The sequence below is a fragment of the Embiotoca jacksoni genome, unplaced genomic scaffold (assembly GCF_022577435.1).
Source record: "Embiotoca jacksoni isolate LCO1_2020_lvr unplaced genomic scaffold, fEmbJac1.0.p SCAF_42, whole genome shotgun sequence".
NCBI lineage: Eukaryota > Metazoa > Chordata > Actinopteri > Embiotocidae > Embiotoca > Embiotoca jacksoni.
In genome coordinates this window covers 1,508,803-1,532,674 of record NW_027185395.1, presented here as the reverse complement: position 1 = coordinate 1,532,674, position 23,872 = coordinate 1,508,803, and the positions used below count along the sequence as shown (strand labels likewise).

General features: G+C 39.7%; 1 protein-coding gene across 3 annotated transcripts; it reads left to right on the top strand.

Moving 5' to 3' along the window:
* The first annotated feature begins 4,799 nt into the window (after positions 1 to 4,799).
* LOC138210049 (golgin subfamily A member 6-like protein 22) lies at positions 4,800 to 19,167 on the top strand. 3 transcript variants are annotated; one of them, XR_011179217.1, is made up of 7 exons: positions 4,800 to 5,040; positions 8,245 to 8,386; positions 9,815 to 10,250; positions 11,958 to 12,200; positions 12,296 to 12,618; positions 14,748 to 17,607; positions 18,611 to 19,167. XR_011179217.1 is itself a non-coding variant. In XM_069168964.1 (6 exons), the coding sequence occupies exons 2-6, from the start codon at positions 8,253 to 8,255 to the stop codon at positions 17,161 to 17,163; spliced, it is 3,552 nt and encodes a 1,183-aa protein (XP_069025065.1). In that variant the 5' UTR covers positions 4,800 to 5,040; positions 8,245 to 8,252; the 3' UTR covers positions 17,164 to 19,167. The 3 variants fall into 3 exon arrangements, 2 of the variants coding, with proteins under 2 accessions (XP_069025065.1, XP_069025066.1); XM_069168964.1 differs by having other exon boundaries at positions 14,748 to 19,167; XM_069168965.1 differs by lacking the exon at positions 4,800 to 5,040 and adding an exon at positions 6,902 to 7,035 and having other exon boundaries at positions 14,748 to 19,167.
* Positions 19,168 to 23,872: the final 4,705 nt, after the last annotated feature.

Sequence of the window (23,872 nt, the reverse complement as noted above, 5' to 3'; positions counted from 1 at the left end):
TTTCTCTCTGAACTAGTTTTAAACACAGTTTCTCACAACCTCAGACCACTGAGACCTCTGCTGTGACCCAGCTAACAGTTGCCTTGATCAGGTTTCAGACAGAAACTTCTGTTTTTAGGTTAGTCACATTTCAAGTGTGAAGTTGTTGTCATTTCAGTTCTTTATGAGGGTCGAACACAAAGTTAAGTTGGTTAACTTGACAGTTTCTGTTGAGCATCAGTGGAGTGCAGCACCGTGATGTTCATGGAGCAGGGGGAAGTTTCATAAACAAAATCAGCACCTGGGTTCCACACGCTTTTGCGACCGCTGGTACGTGGACCTTGGACATGAAACTTGAGCAAAGAGTGCACATAGCATTTTGTGTTGGAGGTTTGGATTGTGTTGTTGCCGGTGAGAAACTTGACCGTTTTCAACACACTGTGACCAGGTGCGTTGTCATGTTGGAGAACCCTGTTGCCATTGAATTGTAGTTCAGGTGGTTCACAGTGAATGTTGTCCATCATTGTTGTAGAACTTGGTGTTGCCAGTCTGACCCTGAGGGACGAATTCACGGTGACACAACCCCGAGAGTGTCAAATTAAAACCACCTGGTTGCTCCTGACCTGACGCGCCTGGTTCAGTCTTGAACGGTGACACTCAATGCTTCAGTGGCTTTCTGAAACATTTCAGGAGTCTCCCTTGTTGATTTCCTGAGTTTGATATCCAATTTCATGAGCTCCCTCTTGCAAAATCAGCTCATACCAGTGCTGATGGAAACATAACTCAGGTGCTGATGTTAATTAAGCAACCTGATGAAGCTTGTCGCTCCCTGTGCTCCATGCATGTCATGGTGCGGCGCTGCAGGAGCAGACTTGGAACTTTTAGATCCACCTTTGTAAATTAAGAGAAATGTTTCTTCCTGCATTTAATTAAAGTGTTTTTAATATGATTTGTGTTTGGTTAAGGAGGCTGAGGTGGTCAGGCAGCAATATGTTTATTACAATGTACAGGTAATACATCATCCGTCAATGCACAATCACATCATGTCCACTCCAAAGTTGTTCGCAGCGTGCTTAGGACACGACCAAGAACACAAACGGGTATATTCAGAGTATATACAGCATACAGTAACACTAAAACAAATAGAAGGGGGAAATGTATGAAGGAGCAAAATTATTCTGCAAAGCTAATACTTCTAATCCTGTCCCCCACCATGCCAACCCTTCTGTGTGATTACATCATCATATTATTCAACAACTGTGTGAAAAATGAGAGCAAAGACAGAGAAAACAAGTAGGGATACTTAATCATTGAAAGATATGAACAAAATAAAATGGAAAATATCCTAAACATTATTATGTTTAAATTTCCAACCCTGTTAATGTTCCTATTCAGACAGCTGTGGTAGAGTTCAGTGCAAGCAGTTCTCTGAAGTTTAGGATCAAATATACTTTGCATTTTGGTGCTCAGCACTAGAAACCTGAAGGCCTCCCCTGAATGCATCACCAAACAATGGGAGACAGTCAAACTCACTACTTCTTACCTGAAGAGTAGATTTTATTATACTTGCCTGCAGGAGAGACACAGTTTCACCAGCAGTTCATGGTGGATCTGAAGGGAGAGATATAAGAAGAAAGCATTTATACACATCATATTGAAGCTTGTGCAAAGTTCACTAAGGAAGTTCTGTTTTCTCACGTCTCATATTCATTCCTCTGTGGGTGAATATTTGCTTTTCCCGGTTTCCTTTTCTTTTTTCTACATTACATCCTCTTTCCCACGCTGTCCAATCACTCATTCATAATTCATAACTTGCCCAATGACGTGTATTTTTAACCAATCCATTTCACGTGTCACCTGTCTCCACTCATTCAAAGGTCTAAAATCATCACAGAGCTCACAGGCTGCAAACCTAAACACATTAACCAATCACAGCTTAAACTGGGGTCCATCTGTAATGTGACATACTCTACACATGAAGCATTAAGTTTGTTTTCTTAGTCTTAAACCAGCTGGTTCAGTGATGACGGACATGCAGACTGCAGCAAGAGATCAGGTTTCATCAGTGACTCACTCGCCTCGATGTTTCTGCTGCTTCTGTAGAATGGAGTCTGAATCTGATGTGGATGAACTGAAAGTTCGACTGCGACAAAATAGGATAATGAAACAGACAGACAGGAGGAAAAGAGGGAAAAGGTGAACGATGTGGGGAGAAATGATGTTGTTGGTGTAAAAGCTAATAAAGGGAGTTATAAAGCAAATATGTGGAAGACTTCTTATTAGTTTTCTGGAGGTCCATCTGAAAATAATCCCTCATTCATTAGAAAAGAAGATTCAAGAAGACCTGTTTTTGGGGGCGTGTCTGTTTGATTGACAGGCCTGTGGTGCAGTCAGGTTACAACTATCGGTAGGCGGGACGTAGTATCGTCAGGTTTCCAATCAGATCAGTCAGATCCACCGCTGGCTCCTCCCCCAGCTGGTCCAAATATGGTCACTTCCTGCTCCAAACCAGTCTGAACTAGCAAGATGGTGACGGACAGAATCTGAACTGGAGGATTCATAACGTTCACAAACCAACGATGACATCACTGCTGGTTGATGACATCACTGATGGTTGATGACATCACTGTTGGTTGATGACATCACTGATGGTTGATGGTTGGGGGCACCTCTGACTGGCTTCCTCTCCATAGCAACAGCTGCTGAATCTTATGGGTATCATAGTATTTAGTGCCACCTCTCATACCAAAGTGACACAAAGGTGAAGTCATTCCAACTAGTTCGGGTGGTATTTTTAAAATAGAGGTTCTCTTCTATGTTGGGGAACGCTGAAGGTCATGAAAAGGACATTTTCCAGTGCAAAAAGACGTGATGGTGAAAAAATCACCACCAACCGTTCCCAGCAAACTGTATCTGAATTTTCTGGCTGCAAAATCCACTTAAACAAATCCACTGTCTGGAAACACATTCATCACATCCAGGATATAGAGCTGACTGCAGGTTGAAATGTAGTGGTTGTTGTAAAGATAGTAGTGACTCTCAGTTTGAGACCCGCCTGGTCTGCAGCTCGACTCGATGATCTGAGGATCCTGTTACAGGTGAAGGGATCTCCCGCTGCTGGGTGACCTCACAGAAAAATGAACCCAGGACAGCAGCAGTGCTTCACTTTGTATGAAGAGAGTTCAGTAAGTCACAGTAAAGTGTGTAAGACACATGAAGTCACAAGGACAGACAGGTAAATGATTTATTCTGGTGATCGTCCTGCATCATCAGACTTCACGTGTCAAAACAGTTTGTTCTGCTGAGTCACGCTGAAATCCTCACAGCCTGTTGACCTGAAGTATAAATAGTTGTTTACAAGGAATATTTGTCCAAATTGTATCTGAGTTTTTTTTAGACTGATGCAGCAAAGTACAAAATACTTCTCATGACAAACCCACATTTCCCAGAAATCCTGCCACCTCCATTTTATGTTTTTTTCCTGATGGGGTTTGTGTTGATGATGTGAGGAGAAGTTGGAGAGCTTTGCAAAGAGCCATATGGGTATTTTATTTAATCTTCTTTAAGTGTGCGGGCAGCCATAATGAAGTTGGCGCTCTGTGGACCTGCAGGAACATGAAGAACATGAAGATACCTTATAGAGGGAGAAACATTTCCACTGAGCAGCTTTCATCAGAATGAATGAGGTGCAATTATATAATCCTGTGTCCATTTTCGACCCGGTATCACGGCAAAGCGTGAAATAGACACGCCCGTCTACTACACCACAACGTGAGATTGACACGCACCTAAATATCATGTGATGAAGCACTACGTGACCAATGTAGAGCAACAAAGGTATCGACACCAAGCACAAAGGACATTTTTCAGCAGTATTAGGAGGAAGTTGTGGCTCGGTGGCATAAATCTAGATGAATCTCTGACTGCCATGAGTTACCACGAGGTTCAAATCCAGGAGTTGACAGTGTTGTTCTCCTGAAAGCTTAATTTCCTGTAAATCACATGGCTCTAAGCATGCAGTAGGTTTCATTTCTGTCCACTACAAGAAAATGTGTAACTGTCACTGTAAAAGCCAAAGCGTGTCTATTTCATGTTTCTCTGTAGTGGACGGGCGTGTCTATTTCACACTTTGCAGTGATACCGATTTGCCATTTTACCTTATAACATCCATGGTTGATACCCAGTTAATCAGTATACACCTCTTACTTATTTCTTATGTATTGTCATCACCAGGCTTCAACCGTTGGCATGACAAAGCCTCTCCTTCAGTTTTTATGTCTGTGATCTTATGCCTGAGACTGTTTTGTTTTTTTTAGTTAATTTTCAGACACCTGTACTGATGATTCAACCAGGTCAGTTTCACATCCATCCCAGCATCCCTGCCCTCCAAGTGTCAGTCATCAACCCAACTTTTCTCACACGCACCCTGGATGCCTGTAATTGTACACCGAGATGCTTCACAGTCTTGGCAACGATTGGCCAATCGCCAGGCAGCGAGATGGAGGCGGAACCATGACTTGGATTCTTGTCAAAGTAATGTAAATGTCTCTGCATTTAGAGCGACTCATGAACTGGTGGTTTGAAAACCAGCCGTGATGCGATGTGATTGGCTCGCACCTGCTTGCGGCTGTCCGGTCTGTTTGTGCTGTTACACCTGTTAAATAAAGAGTAATTTAAACTTCAGTGTTTTCATACAATTGATGTCACTTCTCTCCGTTTCCAGGCTGCGCGCCTCGTGCTTCACCCCGACACTAAATTTAGAGCTGCAGCTCTGGATCTGTTAACATCTGATATAAAAATAGCAAAGGAGGGAAGTGGGCTCACAGCGGAGCAGATACACAGGACGGACTGACAGTAAGCTGTTAAAAGTTAACGGCAGAAACAGGCTGAAGACAGACAGACACAAAGAGACAGACAGGTGCCTGTAAAGCTGCTGTAAAGATTAGAGACAGACAGGTCCAGAGGTTGAGACAGACAGTGGACACACACTGTAGTTCACCTTTAATTGTACTTAGTTAAAACCAGGAATACAAGACAGACTGAGAGACAAAGAGACATCAGGTAAGTCAGGACCAGTTTACTGATTTCTCTGAATTTATTAAACCTGAACAATATATATTTTTCACATTATATTTTTTGTCTGACAATATTTGTAAACAGTGTTGGTGTTGTTGAAAAGAGAAGGCTGGGTTACATAGCTTTGTGCTAAGCTAGGCTGAATAACATACAAACTCAGGGTCATGTGAGCAAAGTCCACAGAGGGAGGTTTGAAAAATGTGAAACCTTCATGGATTAAAAATTCATGATGAAAGTCTGCAGTTGGAGTTGTGCGCTTAACAATTTCATAGACATCTTTTATACAATATACAATATACGAGAAATATTTGATTCACGTCGCAGTACCGCGAGCAGTCACTGGGGCAAATTGGCAGCGAGTCTATATGGCACTTCTGTATCCAGCTCTCTTAATACATCCCTGGGCTATCATCTTTAGGCTACATTGATTGTACCCTTTAATCTCTGACATAGACTGGATATAAAAGAGTTCGTAGCTTCAGGTCTGTAAAATGGTTCTGATCCAGAAGTGTCTTCAGCTGCAATACCAGCGAGTGCCACTAGAGGTCGGCTCCAAAAAGCCTCCGGCTCCATAGACTCCCATTCAACTTCTCTCATCAAATCCAAAGTGAATAAAATGTGTCCATCAGTTATCTCGGTGTTGTTAGCTAAAGTCACTCCTTCTTATTAGTTTTCTGGAGGTCCATCTGAAAATAATCCCTCATTCATTAGAAAAGAAGATTCAAGAAGACCTGTTTTTGGGGGCGTGTCTGTTTGATTGACAGGCCTGTGGTGCAGTCAGGTTACAGCTATCGGTGGGCGGGATGTAGTATTGCGAGGTTTCCAATCAGATCCATCAGATCCACCGCTGGCTCCTCCCTCAGCTCGTCCAAATATGGTCACTTCCTGCTCCAAACCACGCCGAACAAGCAAGATGGTGACGGACAAAAAAAGCACATTATTTACTTCAAACAGACAAGTTTCCTATTTACAACAAAGATGCACATTTAATGAAGTGTAGAAGGCTCATCATCCAACATGTGATGATAACGTTCACATACACATTTTCAATACTACAAATAAAGCTCAAAACAGCTTAGCCTGGCCGCCGTGGGGCATTTAATAGAAACCACTGTCTGTAGCATTAATAACACGAACATACACGACACAAAAATGTGCTTTTCTTTGAGTTTCCCAACACAAAATGGTGTTAAAAGCAGAGTAAAATAGTTCCGAGAAACAAACTGCACTCTATAAAATGTGACATTAAGTGTTATGTGTGTTTGAAAAGACAATATATTCCTGGATGAGAGAATATATTTGCTGATTTGTATGCGTTGTTACTTCAGTTGTTGATATCACTGCTATTTAATTCTCTGTCATTTCCACTGGGGACATTTCTTACCATCCTGTGTCGGGAGGTGATGAAAGAGGCCTGAGCTCATTTCCGAATTTGAAATCATCATCATTAGTCTGTTAAGTCCGTCTCATTTAACACCGCTAAGTCCCCGAATCCATCCTCCAGACACACAGATTAAAGCCTCTATATACGTTCTCTGTATCACCATTGACTTTATTTCTCGTCTGGTAGTCATTTAAAGGTCCATACAGATGTTTTTGTAGATCTAGCCTGTTAACTATACCCTTTTTTTTTTAAATTAGGGTTTTAATTTATCAATTTTTTTTTTTTTTTTAATTAACTAAGACAAAGACACTGTGATGTCTGGGATTTCAAATGTGAAAAAAGCAGCAGGATGGAAAATGACCAAATCTTTGTGAATAATATAGTAAGCACAGAATGAGGATCTCCATCTTTCCCAACTGAGAGCTGTTTTCTTGTTGTTGTTGCTCCTTGAATCACGTTGCTGAGTTGTGTTTAATTATAGAGCGACGCTGGTTGTCTCGTGTCACAGTTAGATGAGTTGGTCTTCAACAGGACGCTGCGCTGAGAAATGGATCAAAACTGGTCAAAGACAGTCCTTTAACTGTGTAGTATTGTAGGTATGTATAAACATATGCGCTTGTAAATATTGTGTTAAATGTTTCATACAACTGTTTTATATACGCAGACTGAGATGAATCAGAAAACCAGTATTTTGTCTTGACATTGTGTTTTTCAGTGAAATTCAGTGAAACTTTAAAATCCTGAATATTATCCCAGGAACAGTTGTGTCCTTTTTGTTGCGCTGTGGTGTGTTCGTGTGCTGTGGGAAATTGTGATAATCTGTTTGAGAAGTTCACAAACTCACATGACCTTTTTTGATTGTTTTCCAGTATAGCTTGTGAACTCAAGTATCAAATCAATTAATCAATTAATCAACCAAACAGGTTAATGTGATTCAAATAAGACAAGTTAAATGTTGACAGGAAATTGTTTGAGACTAATTCACACAAGAAACAAAAATTGCAAAACAGTATTAATACCCTCAAAAGAAATTAAATGAATAACACTAATTTACAAAAATAAAAGAATGAAATAAAAGTAGAGCAGATATAATTGCAAAAAAACAAAGAGGGAATAAAACACTCAAAAGCTTTTTCATTCTAATTTTAATTCCCTAATTCTAAGATCCTCAGTCTGTTCCAACTTTAAGATACAGTTCCTGCAATCTGGAACAACTAAAAGATACTAAAACTGCCAGAAGACCAGAGAGACGGTCCTGGTTCATAGATTGGCAGCATGTTTGATAAGTGGGCTGCTACAAAACCATTCAGTGGTTTAAAGAGAAGTACAATAATTTTATTATTAACATATATCTGACGATTCTTCACCACAAAAGCCACAACAGGAACTTTTTTCCAGGAACTTTGTACTACATGCGTTTCCGTGGGATGAACCAGGATCTCAATGAAATCCCAGGCAGATTGTTCAACGTGTCCCTGATATGGGAATACTGTAGTACAGGAACCTTTAGGGCGGGGCTTAAAGCACTGAACGTTGCTGATTGGTCAAATGTGTCAGCGTTTTTGCTTTGACTTGTGTGTAAAACTAGACCTTACAAGTTTATTAAAATCGCCACTGTTTTGTAAAGTTGTGAGCGAAGATAAAGGCTAAAAGAGGAATAAAAGTTCGCTGACATTAGTCCCTGAGACCAAAGTTTCTGAGCAGTTTTGGGGAAAACCTAAGATATAAGTTAACCGGACGTGCTGAAGAAATGCAACCTGCCTGTTGCTGACTGTTATTTCTGCTTCTTTGTGAGCGTCTCCTAGGCGACAGGATGTTGTCAAAAAAAGAGGGTCAGAGGACATTCAGCAACGGGCCTCTGAGAGACCAGTGGGAGAAGAGAGCCCAGAGCCTGGCGGACCAGAACAAGCAGGAGGCCGAGAGGAAGGAGAAGAGCTCCGTCAAAGTGTGAGTTGTTGTTGTCGAACAAACAACTGGCAACACGAACCCCAGAAAGTAGAGCAGAACTGATCGTTGTCATGCGATGGGTGAAATGAACACACATCCAACAAACAATTGCTGAATCACTTCCAGCTGCGCAGTTTTATCTTATGATGACTGTCGTGAGGAACTCAGGTCACAAAAAAAATAATCTGAGGATGTCATCGACATTTTTATTTAAAACATACAAACTAGCGTCAGAGCTTGTTGCTAATATCTTAAACAATCTGTGTTCTGTCGCCAATTTACCATTTTAACATACATTCACTCTTCTTTCTGTTTTGCGCGACTAACCGAGCGAGTGCTTTTCAAAGTAAGAGCCTCAAAATAAAACAGGAAGCGAGACCGTGGAAACTCAGAGGAAGACGTACAAAATAAAACAGCAACTGTCTATAACTGTCTGGCCATCCTTAGATAGAAGCAAAACACATATCAGGTTATTTACATCAGTCGTCACTCTTCATTCTCTATTTCCCATGTAGAACATCCTACGTACACATTACTGCGTATTCAGACATGGGACAGTTTGAAGTTGTTTTATTTTTATGTTATTGACAGTTGTTGGTGCACAACAGTCATTTCTATATGAATAAAATGCAATAGTAGGGAGGCGAGGTCATAAAACAAGGAGAGTCAGGACAAAATGACAGAAATCAACCATAACTACAAAGACGTTTACAAGATTTATAAAAACAGATTATATCTTATAATTACATTCAATAGTTATGAGAGCCTTTCTAAAAAAAATTACAAGATGTCATCATTACGAGGAAAGAAAACATCTTTTTACAGTTCAAAACCTGCTTATGAATGAATATTTTGAATGCTGTCAAACCTCAGTTAATAACATGAGATGTTTGGTTCACTGAAGCTGTTTTTAACACTAGAAATAATTAAGCAAAGCATCAATTAAATGTTTTTTAGGAGGATGTTTTAAGAGGCCGGTTTTTCTGTGTCTGATAACATCCGGAGTCTCCGTGATATGTGGAGGACAAGCAGCCATTACTGTTTTAAAACCTGCACACAGTATGTTATGTATCAAAGGATTTATCTTTTTAAGCACCTTTGCCAATAAAACTGTCCAGCAGACCAAGTAGGACTGATGATATGTTGAAAATAGAGTCATTGAATACATTTAAGATAAAGGACATAATTAAATTTAGTCCAGTTTTAACAAATGGCCTGACATCTTTTCTCAGCTGCTTCATGGACTTCAGAATAAAACTAAAGTAACAAGAGCGAAATCACAGGCTCCATGAAAAATATTTCACTTTTATGAATCAGTATTTAAATCCTCCATGTTTTCATCATATTCTGAGCAAGTGCAAATACATCACATCCTTGTATTTGTACTTACTTGTATTTGTAATTATTGATGTATTTTTCAATCTGCAGACTCTTCTCAAAGTGGAAGTATCACTGGTCGGTTGTTGCCAATGGCGAAGTGTCAGAGTTCAGCAGGATCACCAGCGGCGCGGACGAAGCCGATTCAGCCAAGCCCAGAATTAAATTCAAAATCGGGCCTCCTCCTCCCAAAATCAAAGCGGCGCCTCCCCCCCCTCCGCCTCCTCCCAGGAGGTCGGCTTCACCCAAACTTAAAAGGCCAAAACGCACAGTGGAAGTAGATGTGTTCAGGCTGTGTTGGAAGGAGTCCTGGATGAGCCTGAAGCCTCCGAAGTATCTTTGCCTGAAAGCCAAAGAGATGAAAGCCAGAATCGCCGGTTTCACAACCATCGAGATGGCTGACAACAGGAAGTACAAAGCCGAGCGCTGCGGATCAGAGCCCGAGTGGACGTCTTCGACCAGTAAATGGAGTCAGTCCTGGAAACAGGTACCGAGACTGACACCGAGCGATGGTTTCACATTCAAACATGTCCGTTTCAGGCTGGTCAGGACATGTTTTGGGTTCAAGTTTGACTATTTGAAGTGTGTGTTGGCTTGACGAGGTCGAGGGAACATTCAGGGAGTTGAGACTTTTCTCTAAAGTTTTAATTTAAACTAACCATTATAAATAATAACGTCATGCCAAAGAGTTGCTGTGTAGTAAATTGCACCAACAATCATGGTAAAAACGCTGATCTCAGATTTGTTGTCTCCTGACATATCTGAAAAAAAAGATCCTGAAAGAAGGACTTCATGGCACCACTCTGCACTATGGAAGGGAAGTCAGCTGGCAAAGAACACTGCTAATGTTAGTTAGCATGCTATTTGTGGAGAATTACTGAAAAGTAAATTATTTTGGTGGTAATTAGACCCAATAAGGTAGAATTAGATGTCCGTGGAGGACCTCCGACCACTAGGTGGGGTTGTAGCACCAGCTTGATGCCGGCCTGAAGGGCCTGATGAAGACTCAAACTAAACTTTTCGATCTCGTGTGTTCTGTGGCCGGCAAAGTAGACATACATGAAATTGACTTGGCATTTTACAGTCATTTATAAACTAATTTCCCTCTGGTGGTTTGGTTTTGTACCATTATTTTACACTATTTATTATTTTACACCATTATTTTGCACGGATGTGCTGATCTGATCTGTGGGGACACGAACATTATAGTCTAAGAGCAACTCGCTTTTTTCGGTAATCACAGAAAACTTGTCAGGCATGATTCTTTGCTGTATTTACAGCTAAATAAACAGGCGTGTCGGAGTCTGGTGCCGTTTACGATGTGAAACCGTTGGATTTAAGTTTACATCTTATGGGGTTTAACTCTGAACATGCCTGTGATTGGTTGACACTCCTGCATGTGCTGGAGTTTTATTACTATCAAAGCACAACCATGTCGACACACTGACCAGACACAACTTAGATTTTACTGTGTAAATCAAGAATCCACAGCAGAGACATCTACAAACTATTGAAAGAAAAAAGTTTGCTTTTTGAATTTTCAAGTGAAAATGACTAAATGGAGTTTTTGATAGATCAGTCAGCTTCTTTCACACCAAACTGGAAAAGTCTTTTCTCCAAGGATTTATCTTTGTCCTCTGTCATGTTGGAACCGTGAAAAGAATGGATCTTGTTGAGAGCACACTATGGTCATATCATTGGATACTGAAGCGTTAAGATTTCACTTCATTTGAATTATTACTAACCCAAAACAGAAAACATTCAGAGTTAAGATTACGCAACATCTACCAACGGACCACCACCAGACGCTTGGCTTTGTCCACGGTGGTCCTGTCTTGTAGTATATCTGTTATCATGCCAAGCAGAAGTTCAACAGCTTGGAAATGTAATATAACAGAACATCTCCAGCTCCAGATCTGCAGCTTCTATCAACATAGAACCAAAGTGGAGCAGCTGAGATGTGGTTTTCTGATGGTTTATTTTGTGCTCCATCATCTATTGTAGGAAAATAATATCCTTCAACACCACTCCGTAAAATCCAGTGGGTTTTATCTCTTTTCTTGTCCAGCTGTCATCAGTCTCAAGCTAGATCCTCCGTGACCCAATCAAACCACAAGTGAAGAGAAACTGTGAGCGAGCTACTAATGGGACATATTTTTTAAAGCACCTTTTGTTTTCTTGTTCTTGTTTCCAGGTGAAGAGTCCGGCCCAGCTGGAGCTCTCTGAGGAGAAACAGTTCCAATGGGAGGTTCTGTTTGCCAAAGAAATGGTTTGCAGAGCTGAGATAGGAACATATGGCCTTCCTATCTGGGCTGGCACCTGGAAGATCATGAACTTTGCCTTCAGACAGCAGAAGAAGGACTGGGATCACATCTGGCCTGAATACCAACAAGATATCAGCGACAAGTTTGAACAAATAGAGCAACTGGAGGAGCAGGTGGGGGTCATTCACAAGATCTCTGCATCCTTGTTTCTGATCTTTTGGGCTCTTTAATATTCCTGTTTAAAATATGTACTGTGATGATCATACAGGATGAGCTTGGCTGGGACTGGGAGGATTCATGGAAAATGTCTGAGGCAGAACTCGACACAGAAGACATAACGGACGACATCACAGACGACATCACAGACGACGACGCAGACAACATCACAGACTACGACTCAGACTACGACACAGACGACGACGCACTAAGTGGAAGCTCCTCCACCACCGACACCGAAGTCGTTATCAGGATACATGATGTCTTCGTGCCAGGATGGAGCCAATCATGGCTGCTCTCTGCAGCTCCTCCGGAGGAGCATGAAGAGCGTGAGAGAAGCTGGAGCTCCTGCTGGGGCTTCAGTCAGCAGTTCAGGTGGGTGTTTGCTGGGCATGTCATGTTTGGTACTAAACTCAACAAGAGCTTTTTCATCATGGATATATGCTGGGATCAATTTCCTGAATGACAAGGCTTTTGATATTTAATATTTAGCCAAAAACAGAGAAGACCAAAATCAACAACCTCTTTCTCCATCTGCTGATACTTTATGACCTTCTGTTGCTCACTGCAGTTTCTACTGAAGATGTAAGTAAGTTAAATGTGATTCGTTGATTTAATTGAATTGAATTTAAGTCACTACATGAATATGTGTCCGTTCACCCTCTATAGAGAATCGTTTGCAGTCGTTCCATCCTACTGGGCGTTGACCTCCAGTTAATTTAACCAATCAGACACTCTGCCACCGCTGCAGCGACCTACCATGTGCAGAATATTTTTTAATATAAGCCAGCAGCTTGACGAGGAGCTGAGTGTTTTATTCTGCACTGAACGTTGGACAATTATTTTCCGGTCAGCAAGAGTAGACAAATATTAATGCTGTGCTCGTCACCAGCCGTCCAATCACAGTGAAGAAGGGGCAGGACAAACGCGGGTAACCACCGATGCTGGTCTCTGATTGGTCCGCCCTTCAGAGCGGCTGTACAAACGCTCTGTATTCAGAGAAGAGAACTGAAGCTGTGAGAGCGAGTAGGTGCAGACAGGCTACGATTTCATATCCAACAATGCCAAATCAATAATCAATAACCAACCTCTTTTATCTTCACAACCTACATCAGTCACTTCCTTCCAGTAAATGATGATTCCAGATGCTGCTATTTTACTGTAGAAAGTTTATTCATGAGTGAGTGAGAATTCTCCCACTGACAGAAATAACCTTCAATATTTGGACACATTCAATGTCCGTTGTTGATTCGGGGTCCCTGATGAAGGCAAACGTGCACAGATACGCTAGACACCAGAGATACGCTAGACACCAGAGATAGGCTGGACACCAGAGATAGGCTGGACACCAGAGATAGGCTAGACACCAGAGATAGGCTAAACACCAGAGATACGCTAGACACCAGAGATAGGCTGGACACCAGAGATAGGCTGGACACCAGAGATAGGCTAGACACCAGAGATAGGCTAAACACCAGCGATACGCTAGACACCAGAGATAGGCTGGACACCAGAGATAGGCTGGACACCAGAGATAGGCTAGACACCAGAGATAGGCTGGACACCAGAGATAGGCTAGACACCAGAGATAGGCTGGACACCAGAGATAGGCTAGACACCAGAGATAGGCTGGACACCAGAGATAGGCTGGACACCAGATATAGGCTAAACACCAGAGATAGGCTAGACACCAGAGATAGGCTGGACACCAGAGATAGGCTAGACACCAGAGATAGGCTAGACACCAGAGATAGGCTGGACACCAGAGATACGCTAGACACCAGAGATAGGCTGGACACCAGAGATACGCTAGACACCAGAGATAGGCTAGACACCAGAGATACGCTAGACACCAGAGATAGGCTGGACACCAGATATACGCTAGACACCAGAGATAGGCTAAACACCAGAGATAGGCTGGACACCAGAGATACGCTAGACACCAGAGATAGGCTGGACACCAGAGATACGCTAGACACCAGAGATAGGCTAGACACCAGAGATAGGCTGGACACCAGAGATACGCTAGACACCAGAGATAGGCTGGACACCAGAGATACGCTGGACACCAGAGATAGGCTAGACACCAGAGATAGGCTAGACACCAGAGATAGGCTAGACACCAGAGATAGGCTGGACACCAGAGATACGCTAGACACCAGAGATAGGCTGGACACCAGAGATAGGCTGGACACCAGAGATAGGCTAGACACCAGAGATAGGCTAGACACCAGAGATAGGCTAGACACCAGAGATAGGCTGGACACCAGAGATAGGCTGGACACCAGACTGAAGAGATGCAAAGACTCAACCACATATTTGTGGTGGTTTTGCATCTCACTTTGTTTCTGTCGGACCTGTGGAGACTCGATTCATTCAGCAATCTTTCCATGGATGAAGGAACAGATGTGGTTTCATATCTACTCTGTTAAGAATAGATTTCCATGCTCAGTTTGTCTGTTGTAGGTGAAGCTGATTTGACCAATCTTAAACTATATCCACAGATGGTGCAGAGCTTCACTGAAGTCCCAACATCAGCACAGCGCCATGTTGGAGAGGAGACGCAGATCTACCAACCTCTTCCTCACATCAGAGCTAGACGATGACATCATAGACAGCGTGGAGTGGACTGAGGCCTGGAGGGCTCCTAAAGGATGGATTCAACCAGAGGAGGAAGAGGAGGAGGAAGAAGATGAGAGTGAAGCAGGAGAAACAGTGGAAGGCACAGAGGAGGAGGATAAAGGAGTAGACAATGAAGAGGATGAAGAGGAGGAGGACGATGAAGGTGTTGAAGAGGAGGAGAGAGCTGTCTACAAAAATGAAGAGGGCAAAGTAGTAGACAGGGAGAAGAAAGACAAATACTTTAACAAGGAGGAAGAGGAGGAGGAGGAAGAGGAGGAAGAAGAGGAAGAAGAGGAGGAAGAGGAGGAAGAGGAGGAGGAGGAGGAAGAAGAAAAGAAGAAGTACATGGATATGGATAAGGAAAAGATAAGCGGAAGAGAAGAGGAAGAGGAGAAGGGCAAGGAGACGGAGGAGGAGGAGGAAGAGGAGGAAGATGAAGAAGCAAAGAAGAAGTACATGGATGTGGATAAGGAAAACATAAGCGGAGGAGAAGAGGAAGAGGAAAAGGGCAAAGATGTCAATGAGGAGGAAGAGGATGACCTAGAAGGAAATGAGAAGAATGAGGACAATGAGGAAGAGGAGGAAGAGGAGGAGGAGGATGAAGCAGAAAACGATGTTGAAGTCAACAAATCAGACAAGAAGGATGAAGAGGAAGATGAGGAAGACGAGGAAGAAGAGGATGAAGATGTTGACAATGAGAAGGACAAGGAAACACAGGACGAGGAGGATGAAAGAGTAAACAAAGACACGGATGTGGACAAGGAAAAAGAAAGCAAAGAAGATGATGAAGAGGAGAAGTACGAAGATGCAAAGGAGGAGGTGGAGGAGAGTGAAGAAGAAGATGAAGAAGAGAAAGACAAAGTTGTGCATTTAGGAAAGAAGAAACAGGAGGAAGACCAAGAGGGAAACAAGAATGGTGAGGACAATGAAGAAGATGACGAAGATGAAGAGGAGGAGGACGAAGAGGAGGAGGAGGAGGAGGAGGAGGAGGAGGAAGTAGAAGAGTTAAATAAGAAGCAGGAAAAAGACAAAAACATAAATAAAAACACTGAGGATGATGCAGCAGAAATGGAGGATAAAAAATCAGAGAAGGAGGATGAAGAAGAAGAGGAGGAGGAGGAAGAAATAGATGAGGAGACTGCAGAAGGAAAAGAAACCGACAAAATAAACAAAGACAAGGACGAGAACATAGAAGATGAAGAGGAAGAGGAGAACGAGGTAAACAAAGAGAAAGAAAAACATGAGAATGACGAGGATGAAGAGGAAGACGAGGAGGAAGAGGAGACAGAGGAGGATGAAGACGACAAGGATGAGAAAGATGTCAAATCAAAGGAAGAAAAGGATGTGAAAAATGAAGATGAAAAAGATAACAGCAAGGAGGAGGAAGAGGAGGAAGAAGAGGAGGAAGAGGATGATGAAGAAGAAGATGAGGATGAAGATGATGAAATACATAAGGACAAAAAGAAAGAGAAAAAAGAGGACATCAAAAAAGTAGATAATGAGGAGGAGGAAGATGAAGACGAGGAAGAGGAGGAAGAAGAGGAGAAGGATGATGTTAAAGCACATCGAAAGAAGGAAGACAATAAAGTCGACAATGAAGATGATGAAGAGGCCGAGGATGAGGAAGAAGATGAAGATGAAGATGATGAAGAAGAGGACAATGAAGAGGAGGATGAAGAATCAGAGAAGAAAGATGTTAAAGCACATATGAAGGAGGAAGACAATAAAGAGAAGGACAAAAAAGTCGAAAATGAAGAAGATGAAGATGAAGATGATGAAGAAGTGGATGAAGAGGACGATGATGAAATACATAAAAAAGACAAAGAGGAAGACAAAAAAGTGGGCACTCAGGAGGATATGGATGATGAAGAGGAGGAAGAGGAAGACACCGGTGAAGCAGAGAAGATAAATGCTGAGGAAGAGAAGAAGGTGAAGAAGCGTCGGAGACGCGTCACAGCTGACGTCCCGCTGCACCTGCAGTTCCACAAACTCACCGCGTCCTTCGCCTCCTGGAAGCAGTCGTGGGCGGTGGCGGTGGCGCACACAGGGGGCGAGGACGAGGAGGAAGACGAGGAGGAGGCGGGCGAGGAGGAAGAGGGCTGGCGAGCTTGGAAGGAGTCGTGGAGGATTTGTCGCTGGAGGAAGCCGGACGAGGACGAGGTGGTGTGTTTCTCCGCGCAGCGCCGGACTCACGGACTCACGGGGCTGACAGGGGGGGGGGGGCGGCACGCCGGAGACGGAGTGGACCCTCAGCTGGAAAATGAACAACGCTGCTGCGACGGAGGAAGAGGACACTGAAGAAGAGGAAGAAGAAGAGGGGGAGGAAGAAGAAGAGGAGGAGGAAGATGAAGAATGTTGAAATGTTCACAAAGATGTTGAGTTGTGAAGGACAACGACATTTTAAAGTGTTGCTGAAGTTGGCGGGGTCGGGAATCGAACCTGCGACTAAACGAGTCGATGGTATCGGCTGTTGTTTTATGAGGAAGTTGTTCCTTTCAGTCCAAATCTTCCTTCTTCCCGTGTTTCCCTCAGAGTCCGCCTCGTTTCTTAATAACTGCAACCAGTCTCTGTTGTCATCGATTGGCAGCAAATAGATGAACATCACTTGTTACCTGAACATCTTCAGATCTGTCAGCCCTGAGGAACACTGCTCACCTGGCGTGTGCGTTTCCTCTCGCGTGCCGCTCAGGTTGCGTGTGCGTGTGCGTGTGCGTGTCCACATCGGCTGCATGTTCTGCATCAGTGAGTGTCTCTTTGATAACGGCCATTAGTGTTGCATTTTTTAATGTATGACAAGTGATAAGTAGTGATCACAAAGAGGAGTTTTGTTCACCCTCGTTTAGAGCGAGAGAGAGAGAGACACACACACACACATACACACACACACACACACACACACACACACTCACACACACAGACACACACAGGAGCGGGAGGGCGAGACAGATCATCATGATATAACTGAAGCCCTCACTGGGTTTCTGCTGTGATTTGATGACACGGTTTCCCTGTTATATGTTAGAGGAGGATATTCTATACGGTTCTATGATATAAATGACGCAGCGCGGTGTTGCTGCTATAATTCATTCGTATAGACGCAGGAATGAAACGACGCCACGGAGCAACAGGTAATGCACTCAAAAAGACATTTAAAATCAATCATGCACACACCTTTCTTTTTCTGTGTGCAAAGCTGCAGGAGGCTCACGTTGCCGTTTGTACGCTGTTTTACGGGCTGCTCGTTTCCTCGAGTTTCCAGAGGTGGTAAAGAGTGAACAGTTAGCATGAACCATGGAGGCACTGCAGCCATGTTCATTATGAATACGCCTGCTTGAAGTAAACTGGAGGTATTCCTCAGCAAACCTCAAAGTTTAACACTAAATGAGACATTTCAGGAAACAAACAGCTGGATAAGAACATCCAACATGAAAGCAAAACTTTGGTATCTGAAAGAAAAAAGACACAAAACGACCTCGATAAGAACGCAGCTCTTCTTATCGAGGTCGTTTTGTGTCTTTGTTTTAATGGATGCACAAAAGACAGTTTTGAGAGCAAATTTCTTGCACTGCGATCAGAAATCGAGATGTAAGTTAAAACATATGAACTGTTTTTGTAGCCGGAGTCATTGCTGTCAGTTTATTTAGAGGTGAGATCTTAGATCAGCTGCTGAGAAAGTGAGAGCGGCTAAATGAAGTGATTTGGTGGAAATCTGTGACCTCTGACCTGAAGCTTTATTTCCTGAAAGGTGTGGTGATGTCATCAGTGTGTAAACGTGGCCACCTGGAGTCTGGAGTCTTGTTCTCTCTCTTCACACTGTAACTGATTCCTCTGGACGCCGTCAGAAGATGATAAACTACCTTCTGCTGCTCAAAATACAAAAGAACACCATAAAGTGAGCAGTTACTGTTCAATGAAGTGGATGGAGTGACGGTCTGAAAGTACGCAGCACTTTAACAAAGACCACAGACATAAACGAAGAATTTATCAAACTGTGTAAAAAGTGTCTTTACTGCATCGTTTTATGTTCAAAGTAAAGAAATGTTAAACTACAAGTTTGACTAAAGTTACAAATCAAACATGTATTAAATTAAATGGTCTGTGTTTTGTTTTTGACACATTTGAACTCCATTTTATGTCTTTATTTAGTGTCAGATGATGAAGAAAAGAGATTCAAGAAAATGTATTTCAATCTCCATTAAGTATTTATTTATCATGTATTTACATGTTTATTTCTTTTACTGAAGTCATTCTTTTCCTTCATATGCACAGATCTCTTTTTGTGGTCATAAAAGGTTTCTTTCACTTCGTCCTGAAACACGTTATTATAAAGTCCATTAGATGAATTCCTCCAAAGTTCACTTGCTGCCTTCAGTCTGACCGAGTATTCACATTTCTAGTTATCCTCATTTCATAATGTCATAAAACATCATAGAACTCACTTTGTGTCACAAAAAGTAGAAGAAAAAACACATGTAGTTCAACATTTTTAAATTCTACTTCAGATAAAATCACTATGACATATTCAGGAAGGAAATCTAAAGCTGAGGAAAACTAAACTCACACCTTTAAAAAACCTGAAGTGGAAAGTGGGTTTTGATCTCTTTCATTAGCATTGAACGAGAAATAAATTCATATCAAAGAGCATCGTGGTACACTTGTACAACATAAACATTACACCTGAATCCTGATCTTCCTAAAATCGTGAAAAGTTCCAGGATGTTTTGGTCTCATAATGTCAGATGCAGCTGAGCTACAACAAGTTCCTCATATTTGTAAAATATAAATCATGAAATCAGAAGCGCGTCGGTAGATACTTCATCGCAAAGGCAGGATTAGGAAACAAGGTGTGTTTTTAGTTTTCTCCAGTCACTTTCCGGACAGTTAACGTCATGAATCTACTCACTCCGACACACGAGGTGGCGCTATGCACCGAGAACACGTGTTTACGACCTGCCAATAAAGCAGAAGAAGAAGACGACGTGCGGAAGTGGTCGGTAGAATTTAAAACACATTTTAAACATTTGGAGTTGATTTTGAGATGAAATGGCGCCGCAGGAGGAAATGAAAGAGAAATGGAGCCTCGCGGCGTCTCAGGGCGGTGAAGGCTTTCCAATCATGGAAAACGGGCCGGTATTTGTGAAGGCCCGGTCCGTCCGGCGGCCCGGTAGTACCGGGGAGCCCGGTGGTACCGGAGCCCCCCCCGGTGGTACCGGTGGTACCGCAGCCTGCAGGGTGGTGTGGTGTTTGGCCTGCGGAAGGAACGACAGCAGGATGCTTCTTTTTTTATTTGATCTGCAATAATGATGAAGAATAAAATGGCGTTTTGCTCTTTTTAAATAAAGACTATGACGTGATTTAAGCGTGAATTGTTACGTTGTGTAATTTATACAGTTTGTAATAAAAACATGTTCTTATTAAAAACAATAGAATACACTTGTACGTTTTATTTCAATAATGCTGATGTGCTATTTGGTATCAGAGAACTGTCATTGAGAATCTGTCAGTATCTCATATAATATAAATATCTCATCTCATGTAATATAAATATCTCATCTCATATAATATAAATATCTCATCTCATATAATATAAATATCTCATCTCATATAATATAAATATCTCATCTCATATAATATAAATATCTCATCTCATGTAATATAAATATCTCATCTCATATAATATAAATATCTCATCTCATATAATATAAATATCTCATCTCATGTAATATAAATATCTCATCTCATATAATATAAATATATCATCTCATATAATATAAATATCTCATCTCATATAATATAAATATCTCATCTCATGTAATATAAATATCTCATCTCATATAATATAAATATATCATCTCATATAATATAAATATATCATCTCATGTAATATAGATATCTCATCTCATATAATATAAATATATCATCTCATAATATAAATATCTCATCTCATATAATATAAATATCTCATCTCATGTAATATAAATATATCATCTCATATAATATAAATATATCATCTCATGTAATATAAATATCTCATCTCATAATATAGATATCTCATCTCATATAATATAAATATCTCATCTCATAATATAAATATATCATCTCATATAATATAAATATATCATCTCATAATATAAATATATCATCTCATGTAATATAGATATCTCATCTCATATAATATAAATATCTCATCTCATATAATATAAATATATCATCTCATAATATAAATATCTCATCTCATATAATATAAATATCTCATCTCATATAATATAAATATATCATCTCATATAATATAAATATATCATCTCATATAATATAAATATCTCATCTCATATAATATAAATATATCATCTCATGTAATATAAATATATCATCTCATGTAATATAAATATATCATCTCATATAATATAAATATATCATCTCATATAATATAAATATCTCATCTCATATAATATAAATATATCATCTCATATAATATAAATGTCTCATCTCATATAATATAAATATATCATCTCATATAATATAAATATATCATCTCATGTAATATAGATATCTCATCTCATATAATATAAATATCTCATCTCATATAATATAAATATATCATCTCATATAATATAAATATATCATCTCATAATATAAATATCTCATCTCATGTAATATAAATATCTCATCTCATGTAATATAAATATATCATCTCATAATATAAATATCTCATCTCATATAATATAAATATCTCATCTCATATAATATAAATATATCATCTCATATAATATAAATATCTCATCTCATATAATATAAATATATCATCTCATGTAATATAAATATATCATCTCATAATATAAATATCTCATCTCATATAATATAAATATCTCATCTCATATAATATAAATATATCATCTCATATAATATAAATATATCATCTCATATAATATAAATATCTCATCTCATGTAATATAAATATCTCATCTCATATAATATAAATATATCATCTCATATAATATAAATATATCATCTCATATAATATAAATATATCATCTCATGTAATATAGATATCTCATCTCATATAATATAAATATCTCATCTCATATAATATAAATATATCATCTCATATAATATAAATATATCATCTCATGTAATATAGATATCTCATCTCATATAATATAAATATCTCATCTCATATAATATAAATATATCATCTCATAATATAAATATCTCATCTCATATAATATAAATATCTCATCTCATATAATATAAATATATCATCTCATATAATATAAATATATCATCTCATATAATATAAATATCTCATCTCATGTAATATAAATATCTCATCTCATATAATATAAATATATCATCTCATATAATATAAATATATCATCTCATATAATATAAATATATCATCTCATGTAATATAGATATCTCATCTCATATAATATAAATATCTCATCTCATATAATATAAATATATCATCTCATATAATATAAATATATCATCTCATATAATATAAATATATCATCTCATGTAATATAGATATCTCATCTCATGTAATATAAATATATCATCTCATGTAATATAGATATCTCATCTCATATAATATAGATATCTCATCTCATATAATATAAATATATCATCTCATGTAATATAAATATATCATCTCATATAATATAAATATATCATCTCATATAATATAAATATATCATCTCATGTAATATAGATATCTCATCTCATATAATATAAATATCTCATCTCATATAATATAAATATATCATCTCATATAATATAAATATATCATCTCATATAATATAAATATATCATCTCATGTAATATAGATATCTCATCTCATGTAATATAAATATATCATCTCATGTAATATAGATATCTCATCTCATATAATATAGATATCTCATCTCATATAATATAAATATCTCATCTCATATAATATAAATATCTCATCTCATATAATATAAATATATCATCTCATGTAATATAGATATCTCATCTCATATAATATAGATATCTCATCTCATATAATATAAATATATCATCTCATGTAATATAAATATATCAGACCATGAGTAGGAATCATTTAATTTTATCATGTGAAATAGAAATTCTGCCTCCACCGGTTGGGGTGAGGGGAGAACAGAGAGAGAAAAGGACAGCATAGAGATAGAAGAGAAGAACGGTTGGTGAGGCTGACAATTCTGAAAGATTTAGAACTGAAGTATATTGACAAGCACTTTAAAGAAATGTCTTATTTCATGGTGACTGAGTGTCTCAGGTCCACCATGATGTGTTCATGGGACTCTCGGGGGTCAGACATCCGTTTGATGCACCACGAAGACACTGAGCGACTTCAGAGCTGCTCCTCTGGTACAACGCTGGGAGGAGAAAGCCTTTGTGTTTTAAATATATTCTCCCACGTATTAGTGATGGATATCAGGCAGTTTACAGATACAGGTACAAAGAACTCAGTGAAAGCTGCTCATTTCTGCTCTGTATTCTCACCACTGTTGTTTTTCCGCAGAAACAAAACAGTTGTGTTGTTGTTGTGTTAAAGTGACAGATGCCCAAGTTACACATCTTAATGGTGAATTATATATATTCCAAGACTTTAAAAAAAAAATCCTCTTGAATCCCCTTTGCTGCCACAATTTTAAATGTGACCGTTCATTAGTCTTTTGTAAATAAAACGTTGAACATTGTATGTTTGTCTTGTGTCGCTTTGACTGAATATTGTCATTGAAACTGTTCTCTGGACTTCAACCCGTCTCACTCGGCGTCTTCTTGAATCCGGTCACCTCAGGTTGAACAACGCGGCACAAACCACCAGTGGTTCCCACTGAGCATGCAACGCAGCAGTCTGCAGGTGGCCAGCAGAGGGCGCCCTCGTTAAACACAACTCTGTCCTGGTGGGAAACTCATACAACTACATACAAACAAATTGAAACAAAATGAAAAAAGCGAATATCTTAATATTAGAATGGGAAGAAACTAATAATGAATTCAA